The sequence below is a fragment of the Arachis ipaensis genome, chromosome B1 (assembly GCF_059453495.1).
Source record: "Arachis ipaensis isolate K30076 ecotype BB chromosome B1, ASM5945349v1, whole genome shotgun sequence".
NCBI lineage: Eukaryota > Viridiplantae > Streptophyta > Magnoliopsida > Fabales > Fabaceae > Arachis > Arachis ipaensis.
In genome coordinates this window covers 4,543,141-4,556,024 of record NC_142436.1, presented here as the reverse complement: position 1 = coordinate 4,556,024, position 12,884 = coordinate 4,543,141, and the positions used below count along the sequence as shown (strand labels likewise).

Sequence of the window (12,884 nt, the reverse complement as noted above, 5' to 3'; positions counted from 1 at the left end):
AGACTGTGGGAGTTTCTAACGAGACTCTTGTGGAATTTCTTTTGGTAAGTCTTAGTCAAAATAAATTGGAAACATAACCTTTCAAATTTGAAACACAACCTTAGTTAGAGAACCTCCTATGTTGTTTCCTCCACATTAGAAATCATATAACTCGTGCTGATTTAGTTTCAAGTTTGAAACCTAGAAAACTTATAATAGTATAATTATATCAGTGAATCACACTAAAAAATAACAGTATATCCCTCAATTAAAAATTATTTATTAAACCATATACCACAAGACTGTGTTAAAAATAAGGGGAAAACATCCAAAAACCAAAAAATGACTTTTTACAAATCTCTAATCAAAATTCTTCTAACTAATTCCAAACGAGTTTAACAAAGACATGAATATGCCATGTTCTTGCGATTCATTCGCTCTAATACCAGAACTGACCACTACATTTTTGAGTGACTGCTACATCATTTTCTTGGAAAAAATCACCACGCACAAAGTAAATAAGTCAACTATATCCATGAAGCCATCTCAATAAAGGGTTTAAAATTGCTAAAAGCATACCGGAGGTGTATTTTTCTTCCTTCTTCGTATAGATTTCTTGATCGAGTTGTCCAATTCAACATCAAGCCTCTTCGATCTCTGTCGACCCCTCGTTGCCACCAACCACGAACTCATACTATGTGGCCATGTTGTTCTGTGTACCAGCAACATTTTTGGACCCCAAGTTGGCATGATAATCAACTATCATGGCCCTCATATCGTCAAGAGCCGAATTCAACATGGCCTCTTCTTCGTCACAGGTCACGAAATCCTGGGCAACATTAAAGAAGTGTGAACATTCTTACTGTAAGTGTGCTTGCACTGTACATTCTTGCTCCAACGAGAGAGAACAGAGCAAGATAGTACTCTGTCTACTCTATAATATGAAAACACAGCAAGACAATAACAACACAGTATACCTCTTGATTCAAACAGGTTGCACTCGCATCGAACTTTGCTGTCAAAAGGTCAAAATCAACACTGTTAGTGCAGTACCTAGACTTCCCATAAAGTAGGAATTGCTTGTCCACGTTCACATGGGACGAATCACCCTCTTGTGTCATACCATGGATTAAACAATCACCTTTTTTTCTAAATTCCTGTTGGACTTCCCTAAACATAAAGCTTATGTATTCCTGTTGAAATTGTCTTTTAATTGTAGAGCTGGATGAATAGGAGATAACTCCTTTAGAGTTTGCAGCATCGTTCTCCAGTTCCTTTGTTCCTTGTTCCCAAGCACATTGTCATATCATGCACGAATAGAAACAATTCACTCTTGCAATGTAAAACCTCCTGTAAAAAGCGTGTATACTTTCACTCCTCTGAGTACTCCTCATATCAGCCCAAAATTCACATTGGAAAAATATTAGAACCCACATTTGTCGATCCTCATAAAGGTCTACAAAAACAAAAATGTAAAAAGCACAATCATGAACACTTAACTGCATCACCACAAACATCTATTGACTTAGGAAAAGAAACACCCATCGAACTTGAAAAAGAGAAATCCAATAAAACATCCAAATGAGTTATAATTCATTCGGTGAAACGGAACTAAAAATTCAGTATAATAAAAAAAATCTTTACAAAGAATCTACTCTCCAAAAAGAACATACAGGCACATGACAAAATGTAACCCAAAAACTAAAACTTGATATAGGTTATTGGTAATAACCTTGATAGCCATCTGTTGTGCTCTAGATTAAACTCTGTAATGAATCCAGCCTAATCCTTCTTAAAAGAGTCCACAGACTGAGCATTTATACAATGCCAGTCATTTTAGCATATATTTCTCTGTACCAAGCGTATCCTCCGAGCTTAGCCGGTATCTTCTTCAATATGTGTCATATGCACTATTGGTGGCAAGTATTTGGAAGAACATTCCTAATAGCACCAAACATGGCCTTGCACTAGTCGGTGATGACACCCTGTGGGGCAATTCCCATGCATTTAACTCATTGCTTGAAGACCCACTCAAAGCTACGGATTTTCTCATTCCCAAGAAAAACACAACCAAGCAGAGTGAATTTTCCGTGATGGTTGACACTAACAAAAGATGCAAACAGTAGTTCATGCCTGTAGAAAAAACAGCCACAAGTAAGAACTCACGATAATTTCAAAACAGAAAAGCTTTCACTAGAGACACAAATGCACACATACTTGTTTCTACTGTATGTTGTATCAAACAAAATCACGTCTCCATAATATTTGTACGATGCCCTGCAGCTTGCATCTACCCGAGCACACTCCTAAACTTGTTAGCTTTGTCGACATATACCGCATAAAAGAAATTCGAGTTGATCTCTTTTATTCGCAAGAAATAGATCAACATTTCTTTAACATCCGTGTTATCATCAACATAGCGGAGATTGCATGTAATGTAATTTCTCACGTTCTTTTCTGAGTGACTCAAGTTTGACGACCCACCAATCTCGTTTGCTAGTGCGAGGTAGGTCTTGTTGGGTTGTATGACAGGCTTATCGTTGATTCGTTGTCCTTAATCACACACTTGGTATGCATGGTCAGTTCTCTGTACTCGTGGCAATGAAACGATCTCTTAGCAGAACACGCGTGTGTATGCTTCAATTCTAATTTTAACACCATCTAATTATTCTTCTGCCTATTCAACATCACGTACATCCTTACTCTGCATCTCGTAGTTGTTATTTTCTTTACCCAAGATGCTGCCTTCACTCGAGGCTCCCAACTTTCTTTGCATAATTCGAATAGAATTCCTGTGCTTGCTGCAATGAATCAAATCGCAATCATACGTAAGGAATTTCCTCTAGGTGAATGCCAGTGTGATCCAGCAACTGTAAATCCATTAAAAAAAACATTCAATGCCGCACACACTTAAAAATTGGACTCCAATAACTCGTTAGTATTATGACAACAATAAAATACAATCCACACCTTATGAACCAACTTCGTATCATCATTTCCACTTTAATAATGTCTACAGCTTCTTCCACCTGCAATCAAAAACACTCTAATACACAGCAAATCAAACCAAAAGTGTATCACATAAAGATATAAGCATCCACTATTCAACAACCAAAAAATTTCTTCCAACATGCACTTATTCATTGAAAACACCAATGTATAAGCAAAGAAAAGTCCAATAATTTACATAAAAATAAAAAATAAGAAACATGCAAAAAGTTACTACGGGAGATCAAATAATATGCAAGAGTATTCCTATTAATACCTCTAAAAAATATTTTAACCGAATTACAAAAACATGCAACTTGCATAACAAAAATTCCAAGAAAAACACATCATATATCAAAGTTGTACCATTAGACTAGCATAAAAAATATCCACACCAATTATACTACTAAACCGCTACTTACTTTGTCTACACGTTGAGTATCATCATCACTCGAATACGGGACATTTACTTCGATGCAATTAGAGTAATCACTCACATCATAGAAAGTGTCATATAATCCTTCTTCACAAATTGATGGTTCCATTTACTCAACACTCTCAAACCACCAATAGCGGCAACAACTACACCTTACTCCTATGGAAGTGGAACGCTATGGTTCTATGAGAATTCCCTGATCACGTTGCTGTGCATTTGGGTGGGCTATTCGGGGGAACGACGACGATGCATGCACGACGAAGACAACAACTAGAGTGGGGTTGGGATGCGATCACAGTGTGTACGATGAGTTTCTCGTTGACAGAATGGGTTGGATTAGAAATGGAATTGGGGACTGGCGATGTGCGTATAATCGGCCTGTGCAATGGCACGGTGACGGCACAAATACGACAATGGCAACAACATATGAAAAAGGGTGGAGGTGCGATCACGGAACTAGGGTTGGGTACTCCTTGACGCCGAAGAAGTGACGTGAATGTATAGCTCTAATAGGCATTCCTTTTTTTTTCAAATTTGTTATTAATGTTGATTATTAACATATTAAACAAATTATTTTTAATAAAAAAATAAATATTAATTATAGTTGTTAAAATTTGACTGATTATAAATTGGGCTTTTTTACGTAAATGCGCATGCAAATAACTTTAATTCCCAAAATGCGCATGGCTGAAAATATTTCTGAAAATGCACACTGCCAACTCGCAAGGATCACAAACGAAATAGAAATATGATACATATCAAGGGGGTGCCACGAAATGAGTTCTGGCCACTGACACAAACCATTTCATTTGTTTCAGGAACGAAATGGAGCACCTCACACATGGCACACACGAAATGCACCATATCACCCATGGCACACACGAAATGGCCCAACTCACATATGACATCCACGAGTTGGGCACTTCATGGGTGGAACACACAAAATGGCCATCCTCACGTGTGGCAGGCACGAAATGGGGAGGGGGCCAGTCAAAGCAGCAAGTCTCAGTGTTGCAGTTCCCGTACGAGCATGCATTGGGTGATTGGGAGGTAATTTATTGTTGTCTTGTGAGTGTGAAGCATATAAAAGGAGGTGAAGGGAGGGGAGGGGACCAATTCGAAGGTAAAAAAGAGAAGAGAAGTAGTGGGTTGCATGAGAAAGTTTTACTTGTTGGTGGGGTGAAAAAAATTTTTTGTGTTGGAGGAATAATTTTTATTATTAAAAAAATGAGTGGAAGTGGAATTAATGTGGAAGAAAACCTTAATAGGTTGGATGAATTTCACATTTCTACTCATTTACATGTTAAGGTGAGGTTTTTTTAATAAATAAATAAAAATTTGTTAATGATTAAAAAATTGTTGTAAACTAAATAATTGTGTTTTGATCTATTTCAATTTCAGCCGGCACGTGTGTTGACTCTGAATGGCACGCTAATCGATATTTTCTCTGTAGACGAAGCAGATCCGAGTATGGAGATTAGGAGGCAGATGCTTGAGCCGTATCTAAGAAGAGCCGGCTTCTATTATGCGTCTTTGATAAAGCGTTTTGAGTACGACAACCCAATGATTAGCGCTCTTGTGGAGAGATAGCGTCCTGAGACCCATACATTCCACCTCCCATGGGGTGAGTGTACTATCACTTTGGAGGATGTTGCGATGCAGGTGGGGTTACCAATTGACGGTGAGCCGGTGAGCGGAACTCTAAGGTCATGGAGTAAGTTCCACCAGAGAGATATTTGGCAATGGTGTGAGGAACTCCTTGGAGAAGTTCCTGACAGACATGTTGGGACCACAAAGTATAACATAAAACTGAAGTGGCTCAAGAGTAGACTACAACAGATGCCTCTGGACTCTCCCGAGGAGGCCCTCGTACGGTATGCACGTTGTTACATTATGTATTTATTGGGTGGCGTTTTACTTCCTGACAAAGCGAACAACACGATTCACGTACGTTATCTTCCTCTCCTGGCAAACTATGATGCCATTAGTACATATAGTTGGGACAGTGCCGTGCTCTGTTGGTTGTATAGAGGCATGTGCCTAGCGACTGATTATAACGTCGAGGCATGTTGTTATTTTGTTTGCCTTTTTATTTAAATGTGGTTATGATTATGGTGTTCTTTCGTAGGTGGGCGGGCAAGAGAGGAAAGAATGACTACGCCGAGCAACGCTTACAAAGGCACCGTCTGAGGATGGACAATTTGAAGGTGGACGAGGTAACTATTCCTGTTGTATGTTCTAGCATGAATTTGTTTTGTCCCTGAAAGTTCGTTTACATGTGTAAATGACACTCGGCTTTGATTGTTTCTGTGGATGCCGTACAGGGATGCACGTATTCTGTCGAGGGTGCCTGCAGAATTTCTTGGAGCTCCACATGGGGATTTCTATACGGCGGTCGTGCCACTTATTCTGTTCCACTGGATCGAGATTGTTAACATCGATAGAGTCATGCGGCAATTCGGCGGCAAACAAGGTCCACCGAACCCTCCATTAAACATAGACACCTTCCATCGCCAGTCATCTCGCAACGAAGATGGATGGTGGCCCATCCGTCTGCAGACATGGTTTGAAGTGTGGGCAAATCAACGGACTGTATCATATCGGCTAGAGATTGATAGGGCAGATACCTTGCAACCCAGTCGTGATTATTACAGGTGGTATTGCTCGAGAACAAAGAGGTTTCTGTCACCCCCGGAGGCCTTCCATGATCCCTGAGGAGATGACATTCCACGAGGGGCTCCGGCAGAGTACGGTAGAGGCCTAGTTCTTCAGCTACCAGCAGTTCCACAGGATAGGAGACGCCATCGTGCCCGCCGTGGAAGACATTAGGCTGTCGAAGTTGAGGAGATGCAGGTCCCAAACTCTCCAGTTCAGGATCCAGCTCAGGTTAATGCTTGGAATCAGCCGGAACATCCACCGGTGGAGATGAATTTCTTTGGAGATGTCTACTGTCCGCAGCCGTTCGTCGCAGACGACCCCTTTCAGTCATCCACGGTCCATCAGTATATGCTTTATAATAGTACCTACGAGGAGGGTGGTTCATCGCAGGGGGCGGTACACAGGACCTGATTGACTCTATGGATCGAGTTGGTTGGACAAACTTTTCATCTTTATTTGATGGCCTAGATCAATTCATTCCTTCTCAAGCATCACCACACACACCCACCGACTTAGGACTTGCACTTCGACCCTCTGATTCAGGTAGTCACCCCCCTGTCGGAAGGAGGAGATCTGTTTCTGTAGGTGACATGGCCGGATCCCAGATGCGCCCATTTGAGCCATCGTTGTTAGACGGCCGTCGCTTATCGTATGCGGGGGCTGATGATGTAGGGGAGGAGACACAGGCATGACGTCCCCGCTGCGACACTCGAGCACCTTCTTGTGGTACAGGTGGGAGGTTGGGACATGGTGGACACCATCACTAGTTCACGTTATGGCTTTGACTATGTTGTATTATCGTCCAGTGAGTAGCCACATGTCTCCTCATGTATTATCATCAGTAGAACTTCCGGTTGAGTAGCCACATGTTTCCTTAAGTTGGTCAGAAAGAAGTACCACACATCTGTGTTCTCCCGTTCCACTAGCGCGAAAGCTATGGGAAGAATGTTGTTGTTTCTGTCCTGTGCTATTCCCATCAACAAGGTACCCGTGTACTTACCATACAGGTGTGTTCCATCAACCGAAACTAGGGGCTTGCAGTGCTTGAATGCCTCGACACACGATGGGAATGACCAGAATACTTGATGAAACATGACACTTTCGCGGTCGAGCGTGTTGTCGACATAGTATGGTCGGGTTTGTAGGTCGACAATTGTACCTATGACGAAATTGCAAATTCATAAGAACATGATAACTATTACAAAACAAGTATGCAATCCGATAGAAAGGCTTACCTAGAACAAAAGTTTGCAACGCGTTGAAGTATCTCTGTAGCTGGTTATAAGAATCATCCCAGTCTCCATAGATTCTCGCTATTGCCTTTTGCTTCGCTAGCCAAACCATTTTGTAAGACACCTTGTATCAGTATGCCGACTCCACGGATCCCTGCAACACCTTTATGCAAATGGTTGCGTCTGCTTGAACCATGGGGAATATGTGCTGGCATATGACATTTGAATCGAGTTGAGCATGATCTTGCGACATCGCAGACGCCAAACAACTGTGAGGCCCTTAGTATTTTCGAACTTTCTAAAATCTGGACGCCCTCGTCTTCGCAACCCTCACCATCCAGCAACATTGGTCACCAAAAAGTTTGCATCGACAAACATACCTAGTATGATCTGACTCCACTACTTTGAATTCTGCACTTCGACGGATGTTGTAGTTCTTAATAGCAAGCATTGCTGCATCCTTACTCAGGAATTTCAAGCCAACCTCTAGCTCCATTTCACCGGTCAAACCATAGTTACTGGGTATGTCCTCTGCATTTGTCGAGTTCATTGGACCAAGACTGAGGTGCAGGTAATGGTCGGGGGTGCCACTGGAAAGACCTCCAACCCTTGCAACATTTATCGGTTCAACACCAGTTGGGATGACCCTTTTGCCCTGAACCGGTTGGGTTTTCGGAACAACTTATGTTTCCTCTCCACTATCATTCTCAATCTCGTCTTCCTCAAAGGAGTCAGCCAACCCGTCGGCCATTCCTTCCGGATATGCGACATGGACAGTGGGGAAGGGACGTCGGTCAGGAATTTCTGCATTCTGGGCGGGGGCCACGAAGGCGTTAAAGGATGGACTGCGAGCCCTACCTATCTCCAAAAATGGAATGCCTTCACCAGCACCGGAATTTTGCATTTCCTCCACGTTATTCGAACTAGATGAGCTGCCCCCCACATCTTGGAGCTTCACACAGAGTTCCATCGAATAGATGCTTCCGATGCTACGATGATACGAAAACATCATCGACACGTGCTGGTCAGATTTAATATGTATTTTCTGATATGTTAACGAACTTGCTACAGCAACCGGCATCCTGTAAATAAGCGTACTGATCTCCTTTTTTCCAATCAGCCCAGTGTTCATCAGAATCATATTTTTTAGTTGTTGCAGACACGATTGTGGGGAAATCATTATCCAAAGTGGGTCGTCACACATAAAGGTCACTTCCTCAGCTGTATACGAAATTTCTTCGTTGAAATATATGACCACATAAATATGTTCAAATGCCATTATGACACCCAAAAATTAGTAAAAGCAGCTTCTATAAGAGTGAAATTTTCGGAGAAAAAGGAAGGGTAGAAGAAGTGAGAATTAGAAATGTGGCTTTAGTTCTGCTGGAGAAAGGTTTTTATAGCCTAGCCGTTGTTCCAATTCGTGTGCAGTACACACAAATTTGTCACATTTTGTGTGCGGTACAAGAGACATGGAGTCTCAACTCGGCAGTACACCTATTTCGCGCCTGTTTGCCCAGAGTTCTTTCCTTTTTTTTTCTTTTGTAAATAATTGAAAACTTCTCTAAAAATGAAAAAAAAAAGTCTAAAAATTGATTTTTCTTTGATTTTTTTATATGTATCTTTTAAATAGTTATTCAAATATTTTCACAAAATTTAGATCAAATACACAAATAATTTACTAAATATAAAAATTATTTTCACTTATATTTTCTATTCACAAAAGAAATACCTAAGATATAGCTTACTTTCTAATATTTAATGAAAAATTTTAAAATACTATAAATAAAAATTATATGCTTTCAAGTTCTTTTAGAAATTGAGTAAAGTATTTTCTAAACAATATTTAATTTTTTAATTAACAACTAATAACTTGGGACATTATTATTATTATTATTATTATTATTATTATTATTATTATTATTATTATTATTATTATTATTATTATTATTATGTTTGATATTACTATAATATTATTATTGGAAGAAGGTGGTTTGCTCCTGTAATCAGCTGGACCCAAATGCAATGCTGTCAACCCAACTGTTGCCTTTAGGAAGGGGCCCGTGGAAAGATATCTGTCAGCTCAATATCAAAGAGCAGTATATCAGAAATATGATGATCAGTGGCTTGTCCATGGAGGTGGGAAACGGCCGAAGCACCCGTTTTTGGGAGGATACTTGGTTACAAGGTGGATCTTTGAAAGATTGTTTTCCGAGGCTCTTCTCTGTTTCAAATCAACAAGGATCTGTAATAGGGGACTGTGGGTTTTGGGATGGGCTAGAGTGGGTGTGGAACTTCCAGTGGAGGAGAGAACTCTTTCAATGAGAGCTAGAGTTGCTCAATCAACTCCACGACCGGTTACGGGTTGTAAGTTTATCGATTGATAGAGAGGATTCAGTGGTCTGGAAATTTGACAAAAAATGTGTCTTTTCTACTAAATTGTTTGTGCAGGTGTTGCAGAAGGAGACCATCTCAGAGGACATCACAAGTTACAGCTTCACTAGTTCCATCTGGAGAGGTTTGGTTCCTCCAAGGGTTGAACTGTTTGCATGGTTTGTTTTAGTAGGCAGGGTCAACACGAAGGAGCGACTGACTAGACTCGGCATCATTAATCATAATGACAATATGTGTGTTTTGTGCAAAAAGGACATAGAATCAGCACATCATTTATTTTTTGCTTGCGAGTTAACATGGCAGGTATGGTGTGCTTGGTTGACGGGTGCTAATAGAGCTTGGGCCATTCCGGGAACAGGAAAAGAGTTCTTTGAAAGTTGGACTGGAGTACCAGGGGGCAAGTCTGAGCAAAGGAAATGGCTGACAGAATTCTGTGCGGTTGTCTGGAACATTTGGTTGGAGCGCAACAGTAGAGTGTTCCAGAGCTTACAGACAAGTGTCGAAGGAGTAAAGCATAGATCATTCTTGAGCTACAGGGAATGGTGTGGGGTCGATCCGTTTGGTTGTTGATGGCAATGCCGGAGATGACAACGAGTGCGACTAATTTATTATTTTTGTTTATGTATTGTGCTTTGTTCTTCTGGTTCTCTGTTTGTTCCATTTTATTATGTTGAGCTTCTTTGTTCAAAAAAAAGTATATACCATAGTAGATCATTATGTCTAACTTAATGTGTATGTCTGTGTATATATATATATATTATTCATCGATCTTAGATTATTTTCTCCATTCGTATCCTTGTGATAAACACATCCTTATTTAACTTAAAGGCATGATGGTACTCTGTCAAAATTACTGATTGTTAATTAAGAAAAATTAACATTTTTTGACTAAAAATTTGTTGGAGACCAATTAGAATCGTTGACTGCCATTATTAATGTAGAAAAAGTTATCAATTCGAATATTATTTTCAACAATAAATAATTATGTCAAAAAAATTTTACGATATATGTTTTATGATCGTCACTAATTGTCAAAACGGTATTCAGTGTTTAAAACTTTAAACTAAGAGAAATCCTTATCTCAATTCAAAGTCAATGTTTCTTATATTTTTCATAAATTTCAAGATATATTTCTAAGCTTATCATTAATCATTAAATACTAGATGCTAAGACTTAAAAGTTGTTATATACGATTATATAGCTCAAAATCCATTACATTATATATGGACAAGAATATTAGTACAATACTATATAAAAGTTTGTGGGAAACAAGAATTTTATTACTCAAAGCAAGTAGTGTAGATTAAGAAAATCTTGTTGCAAGTAATCTATTTTTGAATGTTGGTTTTTCTCACCTTTTTTTCTCTCTCTCACACAAAATTGTAGGAATAATTTTAACATGTATAGTTCTTATATTCTTTATGGATTGTTTTAAACCGTTAATATACAACTTTTTCATTTTTTTTTATATTTATTGTGTAAGACCTCCTACGCATACAAGTTTTTTTGGCATATAAATTTATATAAGTTAACACTAACTCAACAAAATTCACTTTTATAACGCGTGTGTGAAATCACGATGTTTCTCCTTTAACGTTTGTATCTCGTGTTCCTCCTCTTCTTCCTCCTCTTTCTTCTCTTTTTTTTTTTTTTGCGTTCTTTCTCCTTTTTCTTTGCGTTCCTTCTTCTTCGCGTGTTTTATCCTCTTCGTCGTTTTTTTTATTGTTGATGTTGTTGCTACACTTTTTTTCTCCTCTTCTTTCTATTGATTTTGCAATACTACGTATTTTTTTAGAAGGTAAAACAAGAAAGAAAAAATGAATAAGAAGCAGCAGAAGAAGATGAGGAGGAGAAAGAGGAAGAGTTTTGAATTATGCAGAATTTATCAGTACAAATTTACCGAAAATTCTTAAACAATATACCTAAATGTCTTAGTTTTACCTCTAATGCTGCATTCTTTTTTTCTTTTTTTTTTTCTTATTTCTTTCTTTGTTTTAGTTGAATGAATGTAGGTTCATCATCTTCCAAGTAATTTTAAAGCATTATGTGTTTCTTCTTCTTTTTTATTTATTTTGTTGTTTTAATTCTTATTAAGAAAGAGTAAAATAAGAAGAAACTTGAGAAGGTAAAACAATAAATGAAAGATAAATAAGAAAAAAGAAGAAGAAGATAGTGATGATGATAAAAAAAGAAAAGAAAAGAAGAAGCAGCAGAAGATGAGGATGAAGAAGAGGAAGAGCTTTGAATCATACAGAATTTATTAGTACAAATCCACCAAAAATTCTTAAATAATACACCTAAATGTCTTAATTGTACCCCGAAATTTTGCTGCAACTACACAAAAATATTTTCTCTAATGTTGCATTTTTTTTTCTTTTTTTTCTTATTTCTTTCTTTTTTTTAGTTGAATGAATGTAGGTTCATCCTCTTTTAAGTAATTTTGTAGCATTATGTGTTTCTTCTTCTTCTTTGTTTGATTTTTTATTTTTATTCTTGTTAAGAAAGAGTAAAACAAGAAGAAACTTGAGAAGGTAAAACAAGAAAGAAAAGATGAATAAGAAAAAAAAGTTGGTGATGATAATAAAAAAATGAAGCAGCGGTAGAAGATGAAGAGGAGGAAGAGGAAGTAAGATATTGACTACAATAGAAAATATTTTGTCAATAAAATTTTCATTTATCTGAGATCTAGGCATAGGTAGGAATCCATTCGAAAATTGAATTCTTTATCGCAGGAGAAAAAAGAATCCCACAAACAAAGGAATTGTACAATACAAATAGTACGAAATAATGTAAAAAAGGACTCATTAATGAATTTTTTTAGCCTATGGCCTAGAAGAGTTTTGAATTATGCAGAATTTATCAGTATAAATTTACAGAAAATTCTTAAATAATACACTTAAATGTCTTAGTTTTATCCTGAAATTTGCTGTAACTACACAAATTGAGAAAATTCTATAGCAAAAATTCTATGACAAAATTTGTTTGATCGGTCAATGTCATCAATATGGCAAAATTTTTACAATAACGATAATAACGATAACGACGATACATATAAGAAGAAGACGACGATGTTATAACAATGATGCTCATGATGATGAAGATGATGGAGGAGAAGGAGGAAAAGGAAGAAGGAAAAAAAGGAAGAAGGAAAAAAAAGTTCAACGAGAAAATGAGGAGGAGGAAGAGGATCGGAGGTG

At 38.1% G+C, this 12,884-nt stretch overlaps 1 protein-coding gene across 1 annotated transcript; it reads right to left on the bottom strand.

Annotated features, from left to right (window-relative positions):
- Window positions 1-6,846: 6,846 nt before the first annotated feature.
- Window positions 6,847-7,405, bottom strand: LOC148575583 (uncharacterized). The gene is made up of 2 exons (XM_088502428.1): window positions 7,297-7,405; window positions 6,847-7,220 (listed from the first exon to the last, which is right to left on the bottom strand). Exons 1-2 carry the CDS (start codon window positions 7,403-7,405, stop codon window positions 6,847-6,849), a joined length of 483 nt encoding a protein of 160 aa, XP_088358554.1.
- Between the last annotated feature and the right edge of the window lie 5,479 nt (window positions 7,406-12,884).

What these genes read in the sequence shown, in the direction of transcription:
- LOC148575583 (XM_088502428.1), bottom strand. Translation starts at nt 7,405, where the DNA reads ATGGTTTGGCTAGCGAAGCAAAAGGCAATAGCGAGAATCTATGGAGAC. An exon ending in GTTGCAAACTTTTGTTCTAG is followed by an intron (nt 7,221 to 7,296) that starts GTAAGCCTTTCT and finishes ATTTCGTCATAG; the next exon opens with GTACAATTGTCGACCTACAA.